The sequence below is a fragment of the Chelonoidis abingdonii genome, chromosome 5 (assembly GCF_003597395.2).
Source record: "Chelonoidis abingdonii isolate Lonesome George chromosome 5, CheloAbing_2.0, whole genome shotgun sequence".
Lineage (NCBI taxonomy): Eukaryota > Metazoa > Chordata > Testudines > Testudinidae > Chelonoidis > Chelonoidis abingdonii.
In genome coordinates this window covers 21,577,633-21,604,323 of record NC_133773.1, presented here as the reverse complement: position 1 = coordinate 21,604,323, position 26,691 = coordinate 21,577,633, and the positions used below count along the sequence as shown (strand labels likewise).

At 43.0% G+C, this 26,691-nt stretch overlaps 1 protein-coding gene across 2 annotated transcripts; it reads left to right on the top strand.

Annotated features, from left to right (window-relative positions):
• Nucleotides 1-2,302: 2,302 nt before the first annotated feature.
• PPM1K (protein phosphatase, Mg2+/Mn2+ dependent 1K) lies at nucleotides 2,303-26,402 on the top strand. Of its 2 annotated transcripts, XM_032800241.2 has the most exons (8): nucleotides 2,323-2,468; nucleotides 5,583-5,716; nucleotides 8,809-9,327; nucleotides 10,321-10,421; nucleotides 17,912-18,077; nucleotides 18,612-18,756; nucleotides 19,895-20,029; nucleotides 20,505-26,402. In XM_032800241.2, the coding sequence occupies exons 3-8, from the start codon at nucleotides 8,888-8,890 to the stop codon at nucleotides 20,634-20,636; spliced, it is 1,119 nt and encodes a 372-aa protein (XP_032656132.1). In that variant the 5' UTR covers nucleotides 2,323-2,468; nucleotides 5,583-5,716; nucleotides 8,809-8,887; the 3' UTR covers nucleotides 20,637-26,402. The 2 variants fall into 2 exon arrangements, with proteins under 2 accessions (XP_032656131.1, XP_032656132.1); XM_032800240.2 differs by lacking the exon at nucleotides 5,583-5,716 and having other exon boundaries at nucleotides 2,303-2,468.
• The last annotated feature ends 289 nt before the right edge of the window (nucleotides 26,403-26,691 follow it).

Below are 26,691 nucleotides of genomic sequence, written 5' to 3'. Positions count from 1 at the left end.
CCACTGACTTCTTGTTTCAGTTCATTTCAGAAGATGTAGTTTATGGGACAACAGATCTAGCCAGGGACAGCTTTCGGCACAGTCTAACTTGGCAGCTACATAGGTACTATGATCTAGGGAGGCACACGAGGTGGCCCTGCTTTTGATGATGACAATGAATCCTTCTGCCAGCCCATCCTGAAGTGCTTGCTCCCTTCATGTGCTCCTCTTCTGCTACTCAGGTTCATGCTGCACAGACCAGGAGCACAGAGACACATGGGAAGAGTAAATGGCTGCTGGGAAGAGTGTTGCCCATGTGTTATAATTATTAAGATGTGTGGTAAATAGCGAGGGAAGTTGCTGGTTGAAAGGACTGAGAGCTATCAGCTATCAGTAGGATTGCCACTATTGATTCCCAAGAAGGGGTGAAGAAGAGCAGTTGTCTGTTTCCCCATTGGAGGAGAAAAAGGATGTGGTGTTGGATTCCCAAATTTCCTAGTATAAAGGAGAAACCTGCTGAAGGCTCCTCTCAGAAGAGATTCCCTTTGTGGTATGATGAAGCCCCAGTGACAAGCTAAGTCCCCAGCTGAAGACATCAACTTTGTGTGCCCTGCCTGGAGGTAAATAATCAGGGTGACATGACGTGAACATGTAGAAAGACAAGGTTCCTGCTGCAGAGTCCAGAATGGAAGCCATGGAACTTGTGTGGGAACCTGGGGCTGAGGGAAGGACCGGGGCGTGCTGGGGTTGCGCGGAAGAGGAAATGAAATAATGACTCGTTGCCAAGTAGCGACTGAATTTCAAGCATCCCTCTCCCCGTATCTAAAGCTACACACCTGATCAGTCCAATGATAGCTGTCCAACATGGGCCAAGGACGCAGAGATAGGAAGATAGGAGAGGTGTAATTTCTGTGAAGTTACCCACTCAGTATTTACCAGTGACTGCTGATAGAGAGAGCTTTTAAACAAATCCCCTGGCCCTGGAGGCCCTGAGATTGGTCTAAGTGCCATAGAAACCAAACTCCCTTACAGAAGCATGCAGAATGCAAGGGGAGCCAAGGACCAGCTAAAGAATATGGGAGCTTGTAAGAAGTATTGCTTCCCTGCATAAGAACTGGGTCAGACCAAAGGTCCATTTTGCCTAGTATCCTGTGTTCCAACTGTGGCCAATTCCAGGTGCCCCAGAGGGAATGAACCGAACAAATGATCAAATAATCCATCTCCTGTTGCCCATTCCCAGCTTCTGGCAAACAGAAGCTAGGGACGCCATCTCTGCCCATCCTGGCTAATATCAGGTCCTGAAAGGATCAGTGAAAAATGCAGCCTTCCAATATTCCGTGATCAACTTTTGGCAGGGAAATGTTTTCCCCGCCCCGGCACACATCACACGTAGGCACATAGTGTTGTTGCTATCAGCAAGATGGGTTGGAAACTTTGTGTTCCTGATTCCTTCACACTACAGATGAGATTCAAACCAATCATTTGGGTGACATACTCCAAGATCAGAGGCGACTCTGATACATCTTTTTCCAAGTATCAGAGGGGTAGCCGTGTTAGTCTGGATCTGTAAAAGCAGCAAAGAATCCTGTGGCACCTTATAGACTAACAGACGTTTTGGAGCATGAGCTTAGGAGCTTAGGAGCTCATGCTCCAAAACGTCTGTTAGACTATAAGGTGCCACAGAACTCTGCATCTTTTCCCAAGGGAGCCCAGAGACAAATAATTTGATTTTGCAAACAGAGTGAATTATTTATTCTCCACAACAATAAATAAGATGCAAAATAGTTCCTGTCTACATCCTGAACCGCTTTTTGCACTCTTCTTAGGGTCTCTGCAGCTCAGAGTAGCTGGATGGAATTTGCCCAGCCGGATGTCTGACTTTTAGCCACTAAGCAAAGGAGAATTTAATCTTCCACTGGTCTCCTCTCCAGTTTCATAAAGATCCAGGCACATCCCACAGCCTTACACCTAACCCTTCCCACTCCCACTGGGGCCAACAGGGGATGGGGAGGAAATCTGCTCTCCCCAGGGATAGGACTGCTGTCACTCACTTCATTGCCATGCAGGTTAGGGACTACGCCTGATCTCCCACCGCCTTCCCACTGGTGTACATCAGGAGTAACGCCATCGAGATGTTGCAGGAACACGAAGGAATCTCACCGAGGTAAGTGAGAGCAGAATGGGGCCCAGGGAGAGGGAAGGGGGCAGAAGGAGGCTCGTTCGGTTTCGCAGGTGCCATTGGCCATTGCAGAGAGAAGGGCGGGTGCATGCCCGGCCCCATCTGTGGATCTATTGGGTAAGGGAGCTGCCAGGGTGACGGGGATTCAAGTTTCCTCCTTTACTGGGGAAACTGCCCCAAAATATTTCGAGAATTTCTCCGAGACGGCTGCGGAAGGAGGATTAGTCGGTCTGGGTGGCTTCGTTCGGTGCATTGAAAAGACAGGGCGAAACAGCCTTTGCACGCTTTTCCTTAACGCGGTCCCAGCCAGGTAAGAGAGGGGCTGAAATTATTCCTCCATCCTGGCTCTGAACCTCCCAGTTTCTCTGATCTCTCCCTATCGCTTCTTCTTCTTCGTCCTGCTGCCGCACCTACCCAGCCCAGTCTGCCTGGGTCTGGGGTGCTCTCTGCTCGCTCAAGCTACGTTTTCGTTGGCTTCGGAGAAAGGGAAGACGCCTCCGACTGCCATTGCATCAGACTTACCCCTCGAAGTGCGGGCGGTAACATGAGCCCTGCCTGTTAACACTGCACGGATTGCGGTGCGGACACTACATGCATGTAGCTGCGTCTCGCCCCAGCTCAGTGAGCGAAACAGACAGATCGCGGTCGATCCTTAACTGCTTTTTTGTTCGCTTAAAAATAAAGCGTGGAGTTCTCCTCCCCTGCCTTCTCTGTTGCGTGGGGAAACACTAAATAGCATCTTGTTGCTGCAGGGAGCGTGCATCGCGCACGCCGTGCAAAGTGTCTGGCCTTCGTTTTCTCGGGCGGCGCTTTCCCAGCCGTGCATTGGGGTATTGGAGGCACCGTGCCGCGGAGGGTTGCTGTTCTGGGAGCCGATCGCTTGGGGGTGCGGGGGTGGGAGAGAGGAGGCGGGGAGAAAGGCTGGGTCCATTCATTACCTCGCTGGCTGCGGACACAAATGGCGCTGCCCTGCAGCACCAGTAGAGAGGCGGCGGCGGCGCGGTGTAAAACCCAGCGGGTTCTAGAACTCGGCCCGGAGAGTTCTAAATTCGGAGGGTGGGGGAAGGTTCCTTATATCTCGCCGCTGCTGTGCTGACCCTGGGGAGGGGGAGAAATAGCAGGATGGGGGCGCGTTCCCGCCTCCGTGCAGCAAGGCAGCTGGGCCGGGAGTGGGTCCGCTCAGTGTCGTGAGCACAGGCCTTGAAGCTGCCAGCTCTTCCCTATTGGGGCTTGCGCGTTTGCCATCGTACAGCGGGTAACCAAAGTCTCCTACTCACAGCCCCCAGCTCTAAAAACAAATCAATCCACTATCCAGCCCCCAGGATTGGATTCCCACCCGCCCTGATTATTTATGGTTTGCACTGTCAATCACAACTGTCTTTGCCCCCCCCCCCCCCCCCATAGCAATACCATTCTCCAGTCAGTGCAATTGAAGATTTGGAAAATGATTTTGATAATGGACCAGCCCTAGCATAAAATCACTTCACTGCCCCTTAGCATTGATGCTGAAATATAAGAATAATATTTGGTTTAGCCCCCAGCAAAGAGGTAGTGGTGATTTAACAAGGATGCACTATTGAGTCAGTGAAAGTAGATTGTAAATGCTGGTTTGTAACCTACATCGTTTCTGTGCCAGCAGAATTTGGCTGCTGCTCTGGGTATCTGCCCCTAGATTAGACACTTGACAAAAGGTGATTACTGACGGTACTAGTGTAGAAAACAGCAAATATCCACATCCTGCAAAAAAGTCTCAGTAACGGCACCAAAAAGAGGAAAAATTTGTACATGTAAAAAAAAATTAGTTTTTGACTTTTCTGGATTTGTAGTAGGGGAAAGGGAAGTTGAAACCTGCTTTTCTCTCATTTGTCTCCTTCCTTGCAGATAAGCATGCTGCATTGTAGGAAGAACAGTTATTTTTATTGCTGTAATTCTCATAGCTCTCCAACTTTATATAGTCATTTATGCTGACTCCCTGGGTAATCACTGTTCTCCTGGAGCGTGGCATAGGCTCACTGTTTACTCATGCAACAGAACATCTCTTTTAGGAGCAGCTCAGTTGTAATCCAGGATCCGTTTCTCAGAATTGTAAAAGGATTTAGACTCAGGACATGAATTTCCACTGTAACATTTAAATTAAAAAAAACACACAACTATTCAGTCTAAAGGGTATAAAAATATAGATTTGAGTTAATAAAAGGTAAATAAGATGTTTCATGTTTCATTTAAGCTACCCTGAGAAACATCAGGTTTAGAAGCACAAGCATCTGAGAATCAAAGTTAGGGCTTGTCTACACTTACCGGCAGATCGACAAGTGGCGATCAATGCTAAATCAACCGCAGATTGCTCTCCCGTTGACTCCTGTACTCCACCTGATCGAGGAGAGTAGGGGGTATCGAAGGGAGAGCGTCGTGTAGTGTGGACCCTGTAGTAAGTAGGTCTAAGCTACGTCGATTTGAGTTATGCTATTTACGTAACTCAAATTGTGTAGCTTAAATCGAATTTCCTCTGTAGTGCAGACAAGGCCTTAGTTTTCTTCTTTCCTCTTTCTGTGGGCCCAGCTGATGCCCTGCTGTTCTGTGGGGTGAGGAGAGCCCCACATACCCAAAAGACAAGAAAGAAGGCAGGGCTGTGTAAGGGAAGCATGTTGCAATTCCCCAAGGAGGTATTGCATTGAGAACCTCCCTCTCCCCAATTTACTGGAGAGCATGGTGGATTTTTCATCATGGCAATGTTTAAATCAAGATCAGAAGTTTTCTAAAAGATCTGTTCTAGGAATTATTTTGGGGAAGTTCTATGGCCTGTGTTGTACAAGAGGGCAGATTGGCCTTGGAATCTATGAGTTTATGTTGGGAACTCAAGCAAGAAGCTCCTTTCTCTACCCCCAGTGTTGAGCTGCGCCATTCCTCCCTGCCAGAATAAACGAGGTCCAAATAACTCCCTCCCACTGTAACTCTGAGAGAGAGAGTAAGGGGGAGGAACAGAACCTGGCAGAGTTTCCCCTACCTTGTTTCACTGGGGACTTGTGGGCTGTCCTCTCTATGAACGCATGATACAGAGGAGTCGGAGCCATTTGCATGCTTCCACGCCAGCTCTGGCCTCCTAGCCACCCCCCTCGCTCACATTGAGTCTTCAGTGGTGCTCTCCTGTCAGGGAAGTCAGCTTCCCCCAGGGGTGTCCTTAAAGAGGGGAAGGTTGGTTCCCTCACTGCACTGGGGGCTTAGTGGAAAAGGTAAGGCTACCCCACTGGCTCTGCTAACTACCTGTGGAACTCCACAGAGATGGTGGGGGGCACAGTTGTATCTGTTCCCACTCCTGGTCACTCCCCATCTCCATTTACCAATGTAGAGAGCACGCCATGGGACCTGTGAGGACAAAGAGGGGAAGACTGCTGCATTGACAGCTCCCCTTCCCCTTTCTCCATAGGATAAGAGAGCTGCATGTGAAGGGTCCTTAGGGCATGACCTAGTTCTCGGTTTGATTGTTCCATGGGGAAGATACCACTCAAAACTAAGGCTCTGATCCTGCAAACACCAGTGCATCTGCTTAACTTTGAATATGTGAGTAGTTCCATTGACTTTAATTGGACTCTTCATGTGCTTAAACTGAAGCCCGTGAATTCTCACTTGGAAGATCAAGGCTATATGGAGTGCTTACAAATACTTGTTCTGGTGTAACCAATAGCTTTGTGGAAATGCTCAAAACCACTCTGTCTAAAATAATTGCAGATTATTTGTACATGTGAAATAGGCTAGAAATGTTGGTCGTTTCTTTCTGTGTAAAGATGTAAAGCTTCTTAAATTAATCTCTGCCTGTTATTTATTGTATAAGCAAGAGGATAAGAAGGTAATACACCTCTACGTCGATATAACGCCACTCGATATAGCACAAATTTGGATATAACGTGGTAAAGCAGCGCTTGGGGGGAGGAGCAGGGCTGCGCACTCTGGTGGATCAAAGCAAGTTTGCTATAACGTGGTTTCGCCTATAACGGGATAAGATTTTTTGGCTCCCAAGGACGGTGTTGTATTGAGGTCGTGGTGTAGATCATGCTTTTTTTTTGGTCTAAGAAAATGCAGATTTTTTTCACACAATATTTTATTCCTCCCTTATAAATATTAAATATAAAACAATTTCCTTTTGGTTGCTAGTTAGTCCTTATCACTGTTGTGGCTGTTGGCAAACATTCAAAGCAAGGTCACTTATCTTCTTTGTACATATTTATTTGTGCAGTCTCTTAACTCTTTGGGAACAGCAGATGTACATACATATACTCTCTCTCTCTTCCACATTTCTGTGGGTAGCAGTCTGAAAAATTCCACTATTCCAAGAATAAAAGTCATCATGTGAAAGAGTCTTTGTACAGCTAGACTTATTGTGGAATTTTCGTTTGATAGTATGTTCGTAAGATTACATTCGGTAACTACTTTCATAAACCCAAATGTGTACGCTTTACCTGATCAATGTAGAGTTCCACTTAAAAAGAGTGGCTACCATCTGTAGCAATCTGAGGTGGACTTTCACTTTAGAAACATGAAGAATACCTTATTCTTGTCCAACCATCTTGTTTTTCCCAGCAGTCGTGTATTGCCAAACGGCCTTGCTGTATTTTTACATGCAAACAAACATGTCTTGTAAACAGTGACACTGCAGTCACATGCTGTGGCAGAATAAAGCTTGAGTTCCTATATCTTTTGTTTATCCCCCCCAGTTGTCAGTTTTTTATACAAATCTGGAAGAGGATTAGCTTTTGACAGATGAATTTGGTGGAAAATGAATGTTAAATTGTTACTTGAGCATTAGAATAGTGCTCTTATTCATGCTGGAGTATTGTGAGCTCTAAGTATAGCAAACACTTGTATTCCTCTTGCATCAGATCCACACTTGGAAGTGAATCCCAAAGCCACTCCTGTATTTCAGTTTTCTCATGCTGTACAAAAGGATGTTAACATACTGAAAAGGTGAGTGAAAGTGACAAATGGAAAATAATAGTCCATCTGTGTGACCCAGGATATTACTGAAAGGATGGGATAGTATAGGGTTATATGGAGAGAAATAATAAACTTCAGATATTAGGACATCTGGCTTTAAAATATTGAAATATCTATATTCTTTACAATCTCTAATCTAGCTACCCATTGAAACGACCATTTTAACCATTTTTACAGGTTAGGCCAAAATCATCCATAATGCAACTCTAAATTGGCTTATTACAAATTATTTCACAGCATGTTTGACTTTCATCACTTACTTATACAAATGGTAAGAGTAAACATTCCTTTCATCAACCAAGAATTGTAATAAAGATAAGCTAAGCACAGCGAGGGAGGTTTCCCATCCAGCCTTCATTTCTTTGAGCTGTGGACAAGTTTAACGCACACCACCAGAAAGCAACAGTACAGCTATTTCCAACAAAATGCCTGCTTATTGAATTTCCTGTGATTGTAGGTTTGGCAAGCGCAGAGTTTTGACTAGGACTGTTTTAAAAATAACCTTGCACATCTCCTTATACAGAAGTATTTCAAATGCTGCAGATAAAAGGGTGATCAGAATATACCTATAATTAGTGACATTACAGCACACTGTTGGCAACAGGCCAAATATATAGTATCTCTAATGTAACTCTGTGGATCGTTGTTCCTTGATTATTACTCAAGGGAATCTACCTGGAGCCTGTCTGTTTTTAATCCCTTTATGTTAACTTATAAGTTAAATAAAGTGTTATGGGTAACAGATATATTTTAGCTGTCCAGTTTTCATTCATTTTATTATCTCTCAGAATCATCATTGGGATATTTTATTTATTATTTTATTTATTCTGAAATAATGACTGTTCTGTTTGATTTGGGAAGTGGTCTGGACACCAAGAGATACATGAAGACAGGTGAGAACTTTCTTTGTGTTATTTGAGGATTCTAATTTAAACGTCAAGTAGCACAGAACTCCAGAGGGAAAAATTATAAAGAGTGTACTTGGGCAGAGTTATCTATGAAAAGAGAGTGTATGAGTTCGTAGAAACACTTTAAAGAGGGTTCTTAAATGAATTAATACAAAACTGTCGCTCCCAGAAGAAGAGGGAGAGTTATGATTCAATTACCTGATCTGTTCTGGAAAATATTGATCAGGCCCTGAAAAAAGTACATGATGCCCAGTTCTGGCAAATTTCATGTGCTGGCAACTAGATAAAAAAGTGGAACTCTGTATATATCTATTCTGTGTCATTTTAGTCTGATATTCTTTACTTCCCTATAGAGCAACAATGCAAGCTTTTCAGCAGTTGCATGATCTGAGGTAATTTAATATGCTCACTCTCATCACGTTACCGTGTGAGTTGTGGTGGTTTTCTCTGAGCAACCAAGCAATAAAGTCATTGCCACTAATTATCATTTTATTACAGTTGGTGGTCAGCAGCAAATGATCAACAGAAATGCATCATCCAATGCCTTGTTTTGGTCTATTTGCAATACTGTATATTTAAATCCCACCTGTGGGCTAGTCTGAGTAAGATTATTTCTCAGTGAATCCTGCAGATGAATCTTTCCAGCTGCTTCTGGGCAATGCAGTTCACAATTAATGATCTCCAATGGTGAAAATGTTTCTTGGGTGGTATAACTTGAATTTCCCCTTTCTGTATTTCTTGTTTCCTGACCAGTTCTCTCATTGTCCTTGAAGACATTCCGGAAGCTGTATATTGATCTTTCATTCACTGCAAAGCTCTGTGGAATCAAGTTATGTCAACAGCTGCTTTAATTAATTTGGTTAGAAATGGAGGGTATCAAGTGAGAAGGAGAGCGCTGCTGACATCCCGCCTCTTGCAAGACGACAAACGCCTGACTGCTGTGTGCCAGAGCTCCACCACAGAACGCAGGGCTTCCCGCTTCGATCCAGACGGCAGTGGGCGTCCAGCCACATGGGACACTTTTGGTATCTGGGACAATCGCATCGATGAGCCCATACTCCTCCCACCCAGCATAAAGTATGGGAAGCCGATTCCCAAAATCAGTCTGGCCAAGGTGGGCTGCGCAAGCCAGATTGGAAAGCGGAAGGAAAATGAGGACCGGTTTGATTATGCTCAGCTGACAGATGAAGTCCTGTATTTTGCAGTGTATGATGGGCATGGTGGGGCTGCAGCAGCTGATTTCTGTGCTAAGTACATGGAAAAGTACATTCAGTACGTAAGCAAGGGTTTGATGCTTGGCATTTGTTTTATTATTTGCATTACTACTAGTGCCTACTAGGTTGGGGCCCCCTTGTCCAAGGCACTGTACGAACACGTAGTAAGACACAGTCCCTGCCCTGGAGAGCTTACGGTTCAAATGGACAAGACACAGAGAGCAGGAGAAGGTAAATATTATTATCCCTAGTTTAGAGCGAGGGGACTGCAGCAGAGAGAGACAAAGTGAGTTGCCCGCCATCACATAGTGTAATTTTGATCATTGAAATATAAAACTTGGTGGCACTTCTGTCTCACTGTTCGCCTCTTGTTTCTGGAGTCGAGGAGGATTCCCCGGTGCCAGAAGAGTGTCAGAGATTGGACGCTGCCACGATGAGCAATTCGTTTTTTACCGTTCTGAAGTACAGAAAAGTCAGGTTGTGTGGGCACTCGTAGCAATTAACAGAGGGTCGGTAGTGCTTCCCTCCTCTATTCGCCTATGGTGAAACTTCCCCTGTGCAAAGGGACAATGCAAGGCTTAAGTGGTCTTAGTCCTCACATAGATCCTTTGCACTGGGGAGGGTGGGATTTTACCCACCAGCACCAGTCTAGTCAAACCCATTGAATTCACTGGGGAATTGAAAGTGCACAGCCTCCTCCAGGATTGGACCTGCCAAAAGCATGTGGGAGTTACAGGTTGCAATGCCTGCAGTACAGGTGCAAGGTGTATCACTTGCACCACTCCATTTGCGTAATTAAAGTGGCTTAAACAAAGGCTGCATACTTTCTATATAAACTAGAATTATGCAACAATTAAAAATCACCAATACTGAAGGTCAAATTCACTTACATCGGAAGGACAGGGGAGAATGCTAATGGCTTCCTGTTATCTCAAAAGGATGATATAGTGTGATTCAACTTTTGTAGTGGGAAGACAAGCCTGTGGAAATTGCTGTAGATGGAGAGGTATGTTTGTGGAAGAAGTTGAACCTGTCTTTATTTTGTTTCCAGAGAATTCCTTTCCCAGGAGAAGAATTTGGAAACCGTGTTGACCAAAGCTTTTCTAGAAATAGACAACGCATTTGCGAGGCATGCTCACTTATCTGTTGATGGTAGGTAGAACGACTGTATCCTACTTTGCAGTGGTGGGGGAAATGGTTTTAGAAATAGCTGCAGAGGTGTTTTGTATTAATAAAATATGTTGGATATTGAAAGCAATTTTATTTAACACAAGGATTTGCATTCAGAATTTCTTGCAAATGAAACAACTGGCATCAATCACGCTTGAGCACTTCAAAATGAAATGATATGAAAACCCTCTCTGAAATTTATCTGGGGAGCGGATATGAGTCTCAACTTTTGCCAGACATTCCACTGAGCTTTTATCCTGTCAAGTAGCTTGTTTACCAAATGTACTATACGTTACAATGGTTCATATTTGGCATATATTTAAACACTCTATGATGGGAAATTCACTGTCACCAGTTTTTAAAAAAAAATGCTGTTAATTCTGTAGGTTTTAGAAGAAACAGTATCTAAATGTTCCCTCTTGGCTCTGCTGCGGCAATTAAGTAACAAACTAGGTTCAGAGAGATTAATATGACAGATAGTACTGCTATACAAATAAATAAAAAATGTAGGGGTCATAGTCAGTAGGGAAAAGTATGCCCCAAATCCTCAGCTATGTTAAGGAGCCTGCTGCATGCCTCAGGATGGCTGGTGTATAAAGGTGGCATTAAGCAGTTTTGGTATTCCTCAAATTCTGGGCTGGCTGTGTGGTGAATTATTCCACTAACCTATGTGTATGCTGATTGCCAGTGGCCCAAGGTGCTGTTAGAACATCTGGAGCTTGCAGGAGCACAGGGAAATTGGCCCTGAGAAGCGGGTGTCACCAGAGGGCTCTGTGACAATGGGGTGCTACTCCTGTGGTTGGCTAAGCCCATTTTACAGCCATGTTGCACTTAGGGTGACCAGACAGCAAGTGCGAAAAATCGGGATGGGGTGGAGGGTAAGAGGAGCCTATATAAGAAAAAGACTCCAAAATCGGGTCTGTCCCTACATAATCGGGACATCTGGTCACCCTAGTTGCACTGCTGATCCCACTGACATTAAAAAATGCCAGCACGCGCTCTTGGTTTGCATTGAAACATTCCCCTTTCCTGTTTGCAAGCCAAACGTTACTGTGTTGTCTAGTGTGTGAAAACTAGAAAGTGAAACTGACTGACCTAGTTTTTGTTCAAACTGAAGTACAAAAAGTAAACAGCATGAATGGATAAACAGAGACACATTTAAAAAACAATAAGCTAAGGTGGTATTTACTGATTTAAAAGTGATTTTTAACCTGATTGAAGAAGCAGTACAAAATAATTGGCATTACCCTTTTAATAACCTCTGATTATTTGAACCTGACTTTGGGGAGTGAGATGAAGAATTAAGTCACACATTTTAATTGTGAAGTTAGAGTTTTTACCGAGGGGGTCTGAAATGCAGCAGTAAGAATGAGTCTGCCTAACACCCACCTGAATGATCTAAAGTGCTTCCGTAAGAATGGCTTATCTTGAAGGCCCCTTGTTTTATTTGTCAAACTATATTCCTAAAAGAGCTTGTTTAGAGTGACCCATTTCAATGGAAGTTTACTGTGTTCACAGCAGCTCCATGAGGAGAAAGACAGTGTAATGAGAGAAAACAATGGTACTTAAAATATGATTTTGTTATGCTGAAAATAATTACAACATTTAGTACTTACGTCTTATTGAACTAGCTAAAGAGACTCTCTAATTGACAGACTGTGCACTAAGGGTGGGCTTTCAAAATGCTGTCTGGGATTTTACTTTGCAATTTTTGGCTATTCTAGATGTGATAGAGTCAAGAGTGTTACCAAAGTCTCTTGGAAACAATGGTCCTGGAATACTGGCTGGTCAAGACGTGTGATGGCACCCAAGCCAGTTCTTCATATTTAAATCCTGCCTCACGCTGGGTATTGGAAGACAATAGTTCAATTAAATGTTTCTGATAGGTGACTCCATCTGTTGATTCCTTGGGCTGGTGGCCTGTACTTGTCTTTTTTTTTTTTTTTAAAGTACAGTGGATTTTTAGGATGATGAAGCCTTGATACTGCTAACACCTGCAAACTAGTCAATGGAGCTACACACACTTAAAAAATGTATATATATGAATGTTTGCAGGATCTTGGCCTCACTGGGCAAATCTCTGTCACTAAAACAGTAGATAATCTGGGGAAGATGGAGTTTTTTAAGTTGCTGTTTAAAAAGACGATCTACTTAATTATGGCAGAAATTGAACAAGTCTTACAATTTGTGTATTCTTCAAGGAACTGTGGTCCTTATTTTTAAATCACTCCTTCTGGTACTAAAATATTTTTAAAAATATATAAATTAATGCTTACATCAAGTTTCCAGTGTAAAAAAAGCTACACATTCAACACTACAGTGCTGCGTCGTCTGTGCAGCACATAGACGGATGGGTTTTATGGGCTCTTTAGGAAACACAGGATTTGTCATGCTGGACTGTGGTCCATCTAGTCCAGTATCCTGTTTCTGTCTGGGGCAGTTCCAGATTTTTCAGGGGAAGGCATAGAAATCTCGCAGTCAGCACATGCAGGATAATCTGCCCTCCACGTTAGGGCTCCCTCTAATCCCTAACAGAGTTTGGCTTAAACCCTGAAGGTTTAATATCTCTTTCAAAAATGTATGCTCGCATTAACTGTTATAACTGGAGGTTCTTACTATCCATGTACATGTCCAGTCCCTTTTTGAATCTTGCGAAGATTTTGTCCTTCTTAAATTTCAGTTCAGAGCAAAATGCAATTAATGCAACAAGCTCCTTCTCCCACTAATTTGGATCATGTTCCCTACAAGCATGTACAACTTCAAAGTTTGTTACATTTCTGATCTAGATATCTTGACCTTTTTCTCCCCATATCAGTGGCCCAGAGCTGAATAAACACAAACTTTTTGAAGAACTGAAGCAGTACCAGTTACTTTCCTAATGATGGAGCTTTTTTTTTTTTCCCTTTCTCTTTTGGCCTTGTTGCTTTGGGGATAAATCTAGGGTCCTGCAGCTTTCCCTGTCCCCACAGCTCCTCTCTCTGCTTTGCATCCTCCCAGCTGGACTATTCTGCTGGCCCTGAAGGGAAGCTCTCCCATCCCCCAGCTGAGAGTCCCTGATTTAGCATGTGAGGGAAGACCCTTCATGATGGATCATTTTTGCACATTCTCAACCTTATAGAGGACTAGTGCTGTATGTCCAAGGTTTGTTGATGAAAACACTGGCACCAACTCTCCTGACCTGGCCTAGGACAGCCATGTAAGGTGCCGCTATTGCTTCAGTATATTGAAAGCCTAGTCCAATACACAGTGAAGACAATAGGAATTTTTCCATTGACTTCAGTGCTCATTGTATCAGACCCTAATCACACTGGCCATTCATATCTAGAATAGCCATTTTATTGAACAAGGTTGGTTGTTAGTTGATGTATCTGTGTGTGTTGTTTGGGGCACTCTTGAAATCTTATTATGCTGCACAAATAGTGAAGGTCTTTTTCTATAAAGAGAATAAAATACTGAATCAATTTTTTTTTAAAGTTACCGTTCAAAAACATGACTATTCTTTTAATATGTTAACCTGCAACACTGAGGAAAAGAGAGAGCTGCTGTATATATTATAGTCATCAGCCTAAAAAGTTTGAGTCTTGATAATGGTACTTGGTTATTATCTAATCAAGTTAGAAGACTCTTAATCTAAATACTTTCTTAAATTTTTATCCACATTCATTGTTCAGAGGGTCATGACGATCCATGAATCTATATCCAATGGCTGTAAAGCTGTTTATTTTTAGCAGTCAGTTTCTTGGAATCTTTTTGTTTAGAAATGAAGATTGTAAACAGGTTGATCCATATACTGTACTTGAAATGCTCTTTAAAACATCTATCTTTGCCAAATATGAGATGGCTAAACATTTTCCATTGATTTGTTTGGTCACCCAATACTGTTACAAAAATAATTTGTGGCTTTTGTTTAGGCTGAAGCTACAACAGAGGTAACACACCACTGTAGTGAAAGGGTAAGGGGGAAAATCCTTGTGAAAAGTGAACCTATTTGAGACCATGTATGTCTTTAGACAAGATTGAGCCATGGTCAAATTGGACATTATGCATTGTCATAAGACTTACCTATTTTGTCACACCACTCGTGAAAAGCAGAGCAGGCAAACCCAAAGTGAATACTTCCCCTTGCTTTGCAGCTCTTATTCTGTCATCCCCCGTGTTGCAGGTTTGTTTTGTCTGAAGAAAATCCCTGGGTGAATTTCCTATTTGCCTCTGTGTACGTGTTATTTGTGGCAGAGACTGTACCTGGTCAGCAGCTCTAGAACTGGAGGCCCTGGACACTATATGCTGGGCTTCAGTGGAAAGAGAGATCTGCTTAATTTTGTCTCAGGTGAAGGAGTCCGGCGGTTCCTAGCCTGGACTACTGGAAGGTTCCCACATCCTCTTTGTCACATTAGTTGAGATGACATGCAGTAAAAATTGTCCAGTGAGTGTTAAGAACCTATTGAAAGATCTTAGTTTTATAGTGATATTATTAGGAAAAAGTGAAAACTTTTTTTACTTTTTAATTTTTTTAAACGTTAAAACCCATGTATGTGCTGATGCAGCATATCTTTAAAGTGCTAACAAATAAATTAGACGCAATAGTAGTAAAGCACTAGAAATTTGATACATTCATAATTCCTAGATTTTGGAACTGTGTTAGTGATCCAAATGAGTCTGAAGCCCCCTTTAATTTAATAAGGGCCTGATTCTTCCTCCCTTACTCACATTGAGTATTACCTTCATGCGTGGTCTTGCTGAGAGCAGAATCAGGCCCAGCAAAGGGAGCCTGAGTGGCACTTATATTTCCAAACAATGATGTTAAGCTTCTGTTTGGTCTATAGGTATTTGTAAGGTGCCTGTTACTATGTACCTACTGCAGCTTTGCCATACATATGTCTGGCTCTTCAGTAATATCCCTAGAATTGGTACTGAAAGTTGATTTGATTTTTTTTTTAAATACTCAAGAGTATTTGGGATGTGTGTGTTTGCTGTGCCTTAAAGAGTTGAGGCACATCCCCAAATATTTCAAGAGTCGCAAGAGAAATTTGATAACTTGTGCAATAATTCTCTTGTATGCCTTCTAGAATATAGCATTTGATACTTGGCATTACGGTTCCAAAAGCAAGGAGTGATATCAGAGGCTAGTGGCAACTCCTCATTAGTTTTTAATTTCTAAACAAAATACATTTAGCATGAATTAAAGGTAGTTTTATGTAGGCTTTTCCTTTCACTTTGCTTTAACTGTCTGGTTAAAACGGGTATTTTACTGGCTTTGCTAAAATATCTGATTTCACTGCTAAATTTTAATGGCATATTTTTAAGCATATTTCAGAGTGGGCCTGCAGCACACTAATTCTTGTGTGGCCTTCTAAAGTTGGAAATAAAATCAAACACTTCATTAAAAAAATTAAAAGCTACAGCCAGCTTAGTGGCTGGAAAAATCTGGTTTTGCTTCCTGTATCTGAGCCCCAAAATAATCAAAGATCTGATACAAATTACAGTGGAGCTGGTTGAGACGTATAATGATGGGTACTTTGGTGACATAACTGATAGAGACTTATTGAACCAGGAGACTTCAGTGCAGTGGTAATACCTGTTTTAATAGTACTGACGGTCTGGTTTAGACTGTTTGATGGATTTGCTTTATTTTTTCATTTGTCAACTCACACTGTTTTCACTCTTCAACAAGGCTCAATGCATCTTTAAACCTTGCCCACATGAAAAATTCCTCCCACGCACGTTACAAGTCTTAACTCCTTCAGAGGTGCTGAGCACCCACAGTTCCAGTGGATGTTGACTGGAGCTGCCAGTGGTCAACGCATCTGAAAATCATGCTCTGTAAATATGACACAGGCTGACTATGGAATGTGCTGAAATCTGCAACTTTCATTGACCACAATGAGAGTTAGTAGGTGCTTAGTATCCATCAGAACCAGACCCATAATGCATTAATTAAAGAAATTGGTTTGGGCCCTGATGGGGTAACTGGAGATTTGCCCTAGCAGGGTAGAATCCCTGAGTCTCACAAAAATGGATTTGCCAGCTCCTTGTGACGCCCCCAATCAATCAATCCCCAGATGCACAGTTAGAGTGTGAATAGGTGTGGGCAAGACTGAAGTCCATATTCTTTAAGGAAAAGGAGTGGTTGCAGGAATATCTTTAATTACTACTATTTTCTCATTTGGAGATAGAGGAATATAAATGGGGATTTGGATTTCTAGCTTAAACCAACAAAATACCGGCTGTAATTTTCAAAATCTGTTTTTAAAAACTAACAGTTGAAAAGAAAAACTCAGAATATGGCCTGGTCCCAAGCCGGGCTTTCAACTGAATTCACATCTGCTGTAAATTCTAGGCTGTACCTCTTCCTGTCCATGCTTTCTTCTGCAGTAGCTCACTGCAGAAGCATGTGAAGCAGCTTTCTCTCTGTCATAGTTGCATACACCGTGTGCTCTAGCAAAAAAGTAATTCTTTTAGCTTTGGGGATTTACTTCATTGCTAATGAAACAACTGGTCTGTGCTCAAACTGGTGCAGTCACAACTCATATTAACCTACCAAAATGACTTTTCCCAAGGATGTTAAAGTAAATGAGTATTTGAAACCAGAATCCCTAAATATAATTGCATTAGTTAATCCATTCTAATAAAAAAAACAACCTCCTAGCTCCCAGCATGTTGTTCAACCCACAAAGGATAGCGGAAGGGGGGGGGGGAAGGCAGTGGCGGACCTGTCTTGCACTCCACTGCACTTTGTGTAGTTAATTTATATCTGGGTAAAAGGCCACCAGCAAGGCAGTTGGTGGACTGTGATTTAGTAGCATTCCCAGCTCCTTTGTACCAGTATGAATTACTACACAGGTGCCAGGCAGGGCAGAATCAGGTCTGGAGCACGTCTGGTCTCTAGTCAGTGGCCCTTCCAACAAATTGAGTGGCACTGGAGAGCTCAGAAGGGAGTCGTCTCCTAGACAGCTAGGAAAATACTGGATGCAACATTGGCCTATTGGCAGAGAGAGGGAAATGGTCAGATCATAGCGACTCTGTAAAGCATACACCCAACTGTCATTAGCATTGCTGAATTACCCACGTGCATCTGCAGGAGGAAAGCTCCACAGTGGGATTTATCCTGACTGTTTCCCATGTAAATTGCCCAAGTACATTCCAATATCTAAAGCCAAGGTACTAGAATAGAAAATATACTTGCCACAGACCCAAAGAGCAGCCATCCCCCCTCCCCCCAAAAAAACCTATTTATCATGTTTGCAATCTTTGCATGGAGCCATGTTGTTGCACAAAACACCTTTACCTCCTACTCCCATGCATGTCCCCCCCCCCCCACTGTCCATTTTCATAGCTTTAGTTGCAACTTAAATCTAGTGACTGCATAATTTAGACCACACATGTTTTTGACCATTGAAACCATTGTTCTGTTACAAATGCAGCAACACTGCTGGACAGTCTTAAATCTTCTCTCTTTTATGTGATGTTTGTAGCAACTCTGCTGAACGCTGGGACCACTGCAACAGTGGCCCTGCTGCAAGATGGCATTGAACTGGTTGTGGCCAGTGTTGGGGACAGTCGTGCACTATTGTGTCGAAAGGGAAAGGCCCTAAAACTCACCATTGATCATACTCCAGAAAGGAAGGACGAGAAGGAAAGGTACTGCTCAGTTATGCTAATAACATCATTTGGGACAGCCTTGGTCAAACTCTCTTGGCTAATTTTGTTCTGAGTAAAAGGGAATCAAAGTAAATAAATAGGACCTGCTGGTGTAAATCATTGCAGCTCCTCTGAGGTCAATGGCACTAGGTAGATTTACTGCGTCTAGGGATCTGGCCTATAGCACTTTACATCTTGAAACTCATCGTCACAGCATTCCTCTCTATCTAGAGATGGGTGCAGAACTGAGGCTGGAAGGTTAAGTGACTTCTCCAAGGACACAGAGATAGAGCCAAAATTAGAACTCGTGCTCATGTTCCCTACCCAGTACTCAGCCTCCTAAACCATATCCCCTCCTGAAGTCCTTCAGAATAGAAGTCTGACCTCTGTGAATGTCTCTGGGTTGGGCCTCTATACCCTTGCCATCTCTCTGCATAGTATAATCCAACCTAAAGACACTGGCAGGAATTTTTCACCTTTTATTGTTGGTCTGAGCTTTATTTCATATTTTCTTCTATTTTGTGTTTTGGACAGGATAAGGAAATGTGGTGGCTTTATAGCGTGGAACAGTGTGGGTCAGCCCCATGTGAATGGTAGACTTGCAATGACACGGAGTATAGGAGATTTGGATCTTAAAAACAGTGGAGTAACAGCAGAGCCAGAAACTAAAAGGGTTCAGGTAAGAGAGGATTAATAGGGGACACTGAACCTGAGCCTTTGGATCCTGTGGTGTACACAGCATGTGTGTCTAGCAGTCAGAATGCTGTTGGGACCTTTGGTCTGACTATGGGCCAAGTTCTGATCTCATTTATGCTATAGTCGGTGGGGTCATTCCAGACTGACACTGAACAGCATCTGGCCCCAGAAATAAATGTTGACATGAATAAATGTTGATTTTAAATAGCGTGGTTTAGTGTGTGTGTGTGGGGGGGGCGGGGGAGGGAATAAAAGCATGACAGCCATCTGGTAACTGTAATGAATGTTGTGTTTTGTTGAAACTAGTTATATGCCGAAAGGAAAGTGTCACCTCAGCAGTGGGGTTGACATGTTGATTTTCACAGATTGGTCCAGAACTTAAGTAATTTTAAAAAAATAGCTAATGTGTGTATTTTGCACACCTCTGAGGGGGAAATACAGGAGATGTGTAAGTGACACATTTTATTGGGGCTCTACAGTTGTTCAGCATATGAGGAAAAGTGAGTTAGCATCTCAAAATCAGTTAAACATGGCTTTCTCAGTTTCTGCCCCCTCATTCCCCAACCACCACTTCCCACCCCTCTATCCTCACCTAAACTTAATCTTCTCAGTATCTCCTCCCTCACCTCCAGGTGGTAAGAGTCAGAAGCTGAGGGGGTCATATTCGAGGTGGACCAATATAGATGGTCCTTAGGGCAGTTGCCAGAGCGACGGCAGAGCACACTTCCCTATTAGACCAGACTAGATTATCATAATGGTCCTTTCTTGCCTTAAAATCTGTAATAACTGAGGTTGTTCATTGGTAACTGGGTAATACACCGAGCTGCCAGGCTTTAGGCCTCAATGTATTGAACCCAGGACAGGGTTCTTACCAAACCTTGGAAGCACCCTCAAGTGATTTCCTCATGATGTTTGGAATATGGCTATCTTGACTGTTTTGTGTGCCAGGGCTTTAAAGCAATGTGGTGACATAGTTAAGATTGGTATCACCCATGTAGAAAATGGAGGAATATGCAGCAACAAAAGGAAAAGTCTGTTGTAACAAAGAAAAAAAAGTAGAACTGTTCTGCCCTGCAATGATTTATTTATAAGATGATTTATATTGTGCTGTCTAATTACAGTTGCATCATGCAAGCGATAGCTTCCTGGTCCTTACTACAGATGGCATTAACTTCATGGTGAACAGTCAAGAGATATGTGACTTTATTAACCAGTGCCATGATCCCCCAGAAGCAGCCCAGGTTGTGACTGAGCAGGTATGTTTGGCTTTGGGCTTAACTAGTGCTCTGTTGATGATGCAGGGACAATGCAGTTTAGCAGGGAATAGACTGTGTAATGCTGAATATGCTCAGACTGACAGATCCGTTGCAATGCATAGACGATATTATGGCAGCAAATTGGCACCAATTGAAGTGAGACTGAGTATTTAAGAAATGTGGTTCTCCCCCCCCCCCCCCCCCCAAACACAGACTAAAGTTGGGGGTGACACCTGGGATTCCAGGCATCACCGCACCTGGGGGGTGGGAGCCCCTGGCAGAATTGCTTCAATGAATCTGCCAGGAGCTGGGAGGAGACAGGTGCTGGAGACAGAGGCTCTCTGGAGGCCCGGGGTCTCTTGGATCTGTGGGGCTGGATACTCGCCTTCCTTTGTAAAACATTTCAATCTCACAGATAAATAGTACTTTATCATCATAATACTTCTCTCTTCTAATGATTTATTTCTCTTCCCAGGCTATACAGTATGGTACTGAAGATAACAGCACTGCTGTCATAGTACCATTTGGAGCGTGGGGAAAATACAAAAACTCTGAGGTCAACTTCTCATTCAGCCGCAGCTTTGCCTCGAGCGGAAGGTGGGCATGAGGAGCTGCTGGAATCAGATTTACTGTGCAATAACCTGTATGTCGCATGCTACCGGAGAACACATCTTGCCCATTTATTTTTCTCCCACTATTGTACAAAATAGTAAGCTTACTGCTTTCTGGGTAACAAACCCTAATCATGCACATGTCCCATTTTAATTGATGTTTTCAGATTTTAGGCAGGTATTCATTTTACTGACTTTTTTTGTTTCCAATCCCAGAGGATGATGGGTAGTCCTGTGCAGATGGACTAGGTGCAGGGCAGTAATCAATACATGTTTTGTTGTGACTGATTTATCTAGTTCTCTGTGAAAGATTGATATGCTGGATAGACTGAGCCCTGTGCTCCCCCCGTGCACAAAACACCAGGGAGAGGAGCAAACACGTAATCATGAGGAGATAAAAGGTGCCTGTTTTGTCTTCCACTGTGTCACAGCCACCAGAAAAGTCCTTCTGCGCTTCAGGAGAAGCATGTGAAAAATAGTGGCATGGCAAGAGAGGATTCAGGAATAGGCTATTCTATGCAGCAAGCTCCTCTGACACAACAGTGTAAGTTTAGCCCCAAAGTCCTGTCTAAATTAATGCTGCTAAGCAGAACAATACCTTGACCTCTACGCTCTGCAAGTCAAAGTATGTGCAGGCCCGGAGCCAAACGTGCATGGCAGCCAAGGCAGATATGCTGCCACTGGAGGCAGAGGAGATTCCCTACAATGGCCTGGAGTTTGTGAGGTCTCTGCTGTCCTACGTCTCTGGCCAGTGTGGGATTTGGAGGCCACATTGCAGTTCTCTTTGTAAACCCTTGACACAGTTTCACTGAGAGGAACATGAAGCTGGTCTACAGGGTTGCAAAAAGCTGCGTATTTTTCAAATTAAGGGGCACTGTGAATTTGAATTCCATTTCTTAATGATTTAATTTCTCACTATTCCATTTTCTAGTTGAGCTCCCTGGAAACAGTGCAACAGGAATGTTTTAATTCTTTTAAAAAATGAGTAAGGGCTTTTGTGCTCTCCAGAAAAGCCAGTTGCTAGTTGACTATGTACAGGATGCCATCAAGTGCACAAAGTAGACTGGAAAAAGGGGAGTGTCATGGGGCGCAACACTCACCGCTAAACTGGTACCTCCTCCTGGTCACTCTGGGGATTAGCTCAAGGATGACATCCCCCGTCCGCGGTTTGCACCCCATCACTCTGTCTCACTTCTGCTGGCAGTCTCTCCAGGAACTGCCACATCCTCTTTATGACTTGGCCCTCCAGCCATGTCACTGCCTGTGTTTTCCTCTTCCGGGAGCCAGTACCTTGCAGTCCATTCGTCCACCCATTTCCATCACTGGCAAATGTGGGGAACCCAGACCCATCTACTATTCCAGGTCCCAACCCAGGGACCCTGTAGTTGGCAGCCACATGCTGCGTCCTCTCTGACTGTTCAGTACATTTCCCTGGGCCACTTCCTTGTTCACCTTTACTTCAGGGCCCCTGCTGCTCAGTCCCTGCAGACAGCTAGGTGCTCTCTCACTCCGGTCCCTGCCAGCAGCTGCCTTGTCCATGGTGCTAATGCCTCTTTTAGCTGCTAGGAACCCAGTCCTTACCCCTGGAGCTCCAGGCCATGACTGCCCAAATCTGACCCCGCAGCTTCTTTTACATGGGCCCTGCTGAGCCCGGATTGGTTGCTCCCTGCAACCCCTCTCAGATTGGTTGCAGTCGGTACAGCCACTCTAGGCCGCTTGGAGGCCTCCCCTCCACTGCTCCCTTCTGGGGTTAACCCCTTTCATGCCAATGTGGGATAGACACCCCACCACAGGAAGAAATACACCTTTTTTATTTTTAACTAATTTTTTAGCTTTTTTTAGCCTTGGGCATTGCTTGTAATTACAGTAGCTGCCAGATTTTCAGACAGAAATATTATTTATTTATTTCAAGTTGACAGCATCTCTTTCTTTTTCCCTCTTCCATTTTTTTTTTTTAATGGGGAAGGGGGAATATGGGAGTCAGTGTCAAATTAGGCACAAAGGGCCAGATTCTGTTGACTTCTGTGAATGGCCCCAATTCAGGCCAGCTAAAGATCTGTCTGAGAGCACCTAGTTCTGTTCTCACTTACTCCATTGTAAATCAGCTGCACAACTCTCCTGACATCAACAGAGTTACACTAGTTAGACACAAGTGTAAGTAAACCAGGAAGAGTGAAACTGGAGTTGAGTTCTCATTAGTTTTGCCATCATATTTTTCACATTGGACCTGTTTCTGGCAAGAAAGATTTTGAAATGAAATAAATCACCTGAGGGAAAATTCTGCTGAGCTGCCTGGTCAAACACTTATTACAGTGTGAATCTTGAACCTCTGTTACTTTAACCCTTCCTGTGCCCGAGCTCAAACTTGTACAGCCATTCCAGATGTTTCTGTTTGCATATATTTAAAGATGCATGAGCATCCTTTAGGCAATTACGCTTAATATTGTACTGAAGTGCTTTGCATACAGATAGTGTCCTGCTTGTCTCAGTATGCAGTGTATTATATGGTGTAAATAATATTTATATTGCTTTTATAAGTAAAAAGTTTGTGAAACAATATTTGTAAATATATATGTAATATCCAATGCTATTGCATAGCTCACTGGAATGGGTGTATATTAGTGTTTTACAATTATAATCCCTCCCTTCCCCCAGCTCCCATTGCTGAGGGTTTGGAGTAAGATTTTTGCTTTGGGTTGCAGGTTTGTGTCCAAAGTCCTGGGCCCAGCCCTGCTTCCCCTGAGTTGCCAGTAGTGGGAGTAAGAACAGGTTCTCAGTCTGGAACAAATTGATTCCCCAATAAACATGGGTTGGGTCTGTATTTGATGTTGACAAAACACTTCTTCCCTTGAGCATTTAGGGTGAACTGGCCCCGCTGAAGTCAGTGGGAGTTTTATCATTGCCTTCAGTGGGGCTATCTTTCCACTCTGCGTCTCTTTGTGCACTTCTGGGACTTAGTGGTTTATTTCAGAACTCTAAATACGTAGGCCTGAGAGCAAGGCTTTCAAAGTGGCTATTGCATGTATAGAGAAACTAACCATAGGACTCCTGCTAAAGACGTTTATTGAGTATACTAGATCCATAATACACAGACAGGCCACATCTTTCTGTGGGTACTACAATAGCCTCCACTCACAGTGTATGTTCTGAGTGCTGTTTTGTGAATGCATGCCACTGATAATAAAGTGGTGAGAAGAGAATAAAGTGCTGCAGTGTGCAGTACTACTAGCCTTCCTCCTGCGACAACTGCAGCCTTGGTAACAATACAAATCTGATGATTTCCACTTAATCTCTAGTGAATGTTTAACCACATGACAGAACCATCCTTGCCTTGGTACAAGTAGCAGTTTGTTTTCAGGAGAGGCCTGGGAGTGGAGTAGCTGGGGTGGTGGCGCAGGCAACAAATGAGAGATGTGCATTAGCAGAACTGTTTGGGAAGAGTTTTGCAGAAGGTCCATCGACATTTTGCCTCCCTCCAGCTGGTGCTTAGTCCCTCCCTTTCGTGTGGTCCATTTCCCATGTATCCAGTCTGAAGGCACCTCAGAGACGTAGGCTTTTAGTAGCAGATGTTTGATTTATTTAGTTCCAGTTTTTGTTAGATTTCTAATGTGCTCAAATTGGAATAGTGTTTGCCACTTTCTGAGCTGAACCCCTCTATCGAATGGCTGGTGGGTAATGAATAATACCATACCTAGAGCGTCTGTGTGACAGTTAATAGGGGAGTAACTCAAAGAGTAGCTTGAAGATGGGATTTAAGTATGACCCCTAAAAATATTTCAAGTGGAATGTAAGTTTAGGTTCCTTAGGGTTTTGCTACATCATTGTCCTATAGCCCGTCACCTAGTTTTTTAGTGAATTGGAGATTGTTGAGTCTGTTGTCGGGCTGTCCTCTCATAGAGAAAGAATTAATAATTTCTTACCATGTTAGGAAGGAAATAGCCAAGAAGGGGATATGAAAAAGCTCTACAGAATGTGTGGTGTAGAGGGGCTTAGAGCCTGTCAGAGGGAAGGAAGAGGTGCATTCTGATAGTGTACAGGGATCAAATTAACAGTCTCCTTCTAGCTTTCAGCCAGCTGTCTGCTTATGTGGAATATCAAGGTGTCCAAGTCAAACTCAGGTGTTTCTCTACGTCCAAGATGCGTTTTAAAACAATACATTCTAGTTTGTCAGCCTCCTGCTGTCTCTGGCAGCTCCTAACACGTACACAGAGAAACTGGTCTCAAGTCCTCAGGGACCAGCAAAAATCTGTGGCCTAATAGAAAGGATCTTTTAAAATGTAGGAACAAAATTGATCTGAAAAATCTGTGCCACTGTAGTTACAGTGGCCTTTTATGATAGCAGTTGCCTATTGTAAGAGGCTTTTAGTGCAGCACTAACTATATATACCCAAATGTTTTGTGAACTGAATTAAATGGAATCTCTGGTTTTTGTTACCTCATATGCATCTATTATATCAATGGACAGGAGGTTGCTTTTGTATTACAAACTAAATTGTATCTTAGAGGTGAATTGCAAAGCAGAGGATTGTTTTGCTCTTCACTGGTTGTTTGGGCCCAATTTTGATGCACGTATGCATGTTAAATAGGGCTGAAAGCAATTTCAGTGGAGTAGGGTACTACTCCTTGTGACTGAGTGTATCACAATCTAGCCCTTAGGATGCAGAAAGATTGTTTCAGTATTTTAAAAATTATACACATAGCAATTTATTTTTACTATGAAGATTAGGAGAATTCCGTTTGCCTCACTCTTCTCTCTTTGCTGGATGACCTTGGCAAGATCTTTGGAGAAGCTGAGTAGTGAAGTCACAAGAGTAATTCAAGCTGCTGTTCTTTCTCCTCCAACTAAGTGGAGAATGAAATGCTGATTCTTAGCTAGGGAAGTGGTGAATTCTCCCTCACTTGCAGGGTTTAAATCATGTCTGGAGATCTTTCTAAAGGAGAATGCTCTGGCTCACACAGAAGTTATGAGCTTGAGGCAGAGGTAGGGTGAAGTTCCATGGTCTGTGAAATACAGGTCAGACTAGTTGATCGTAACGATCTCTTCTGACCTTAAAATGTATGAATCTGTGAATAATCATGGAGTAAAATTTGTGGTCAAAGTAATGGTGGTGGGGGAAACAAGGTACTGAGGTTGCTGCTGATTATATGTTTGGGGGAAATGAAATCTGGATGAAATCCTAGCCCTACTGAAATCAATGGCTCACTTCAGTAGGGTCAGGATTCCACCCTCTGTCTTTTGGTAGATGGAAATGCTATAATTAAAGGCTTTTGACTTTTCCAATTAATACAGAACTAGAAAACAATTTATATCAATGAAATGCAATAACGAAGATTAGTTCTTCATCTTTGACAAACTGTCACTGATAGTTAGATAAATAAATCATTTATCCAACTTGCTGAATGTACTGTATATCCACTGTACAGGTGTGTTGCTTGCTGCTGAAGCTGCTGTGCCTCAGCACAGAGGCAGCTACAAGGTTTCCTCTTTACCTTATATTTTCAGTGTGGCAACTTTGCATGTCATAACTCTATAAATGCAAAAGTACAATTGTGTAAACTTGTTACATAGTTTACTTTGGGACTACTTAGATTCTCCATGGTTCGATGTACATATTTGGTATAATCAAAATCCATAATTCATCTACTACTTAATTTGAAATGAATGTTCTGTTTTTTAACATGTTTTTAACGAAGTAGCTGTACAATGTGAACGGGCTAAATATGAATGCTTAAAGGATCTTTTAATAAAGTTTTTGCGTCAAGAGCTGTCTATTTTTTCTTTCCCCAACATTTTGTGATCATGGGTGTGGTATTCACATTTTTACTGTTCTCCCTGGTCTTTCCTTGACTTCTCTCCATCAGCTGTGTTGGTGACAACAAGAAAGCATGGGTTTTACTTTTGTCATACCTAATAGTATGAAACTGGCTGGTTTGCCATCTCATTGTTATATTTGAGGTTGCGCTCTTGAGTTAAAGGCAAGGATTGGGTCCACCTTGGACCAGAAGTCCCGTTGGTTTGCTGGATCAGAAAGGCGGCCCAGAGACAGTTTA

Bases quoted from the DNA above. Each gene is read 5' to 3' on its own strand.
- PPM1K (XM_032800240.2), top strand. From the start codon at position 8,888: ATGTCAACAGCTGCTTTAATTAATTTGGTTAGAAATGGAGGGTATCAA. The intron at 9,328-10,320 runs GTACGTAAGCAA...TTTTGTTTCCAG, and splicing joins TACATGGAAAAGTACATTCA to AGAATTCCTTTCCCAGGAGA. The intron at 20,030-20,504 runs GTATGTTTGGCT...TTCTCTTCCCAG, and splicing joins CCCAGGTTGTGACTGAGCAG to GCTATACAGTATGGTACTGA.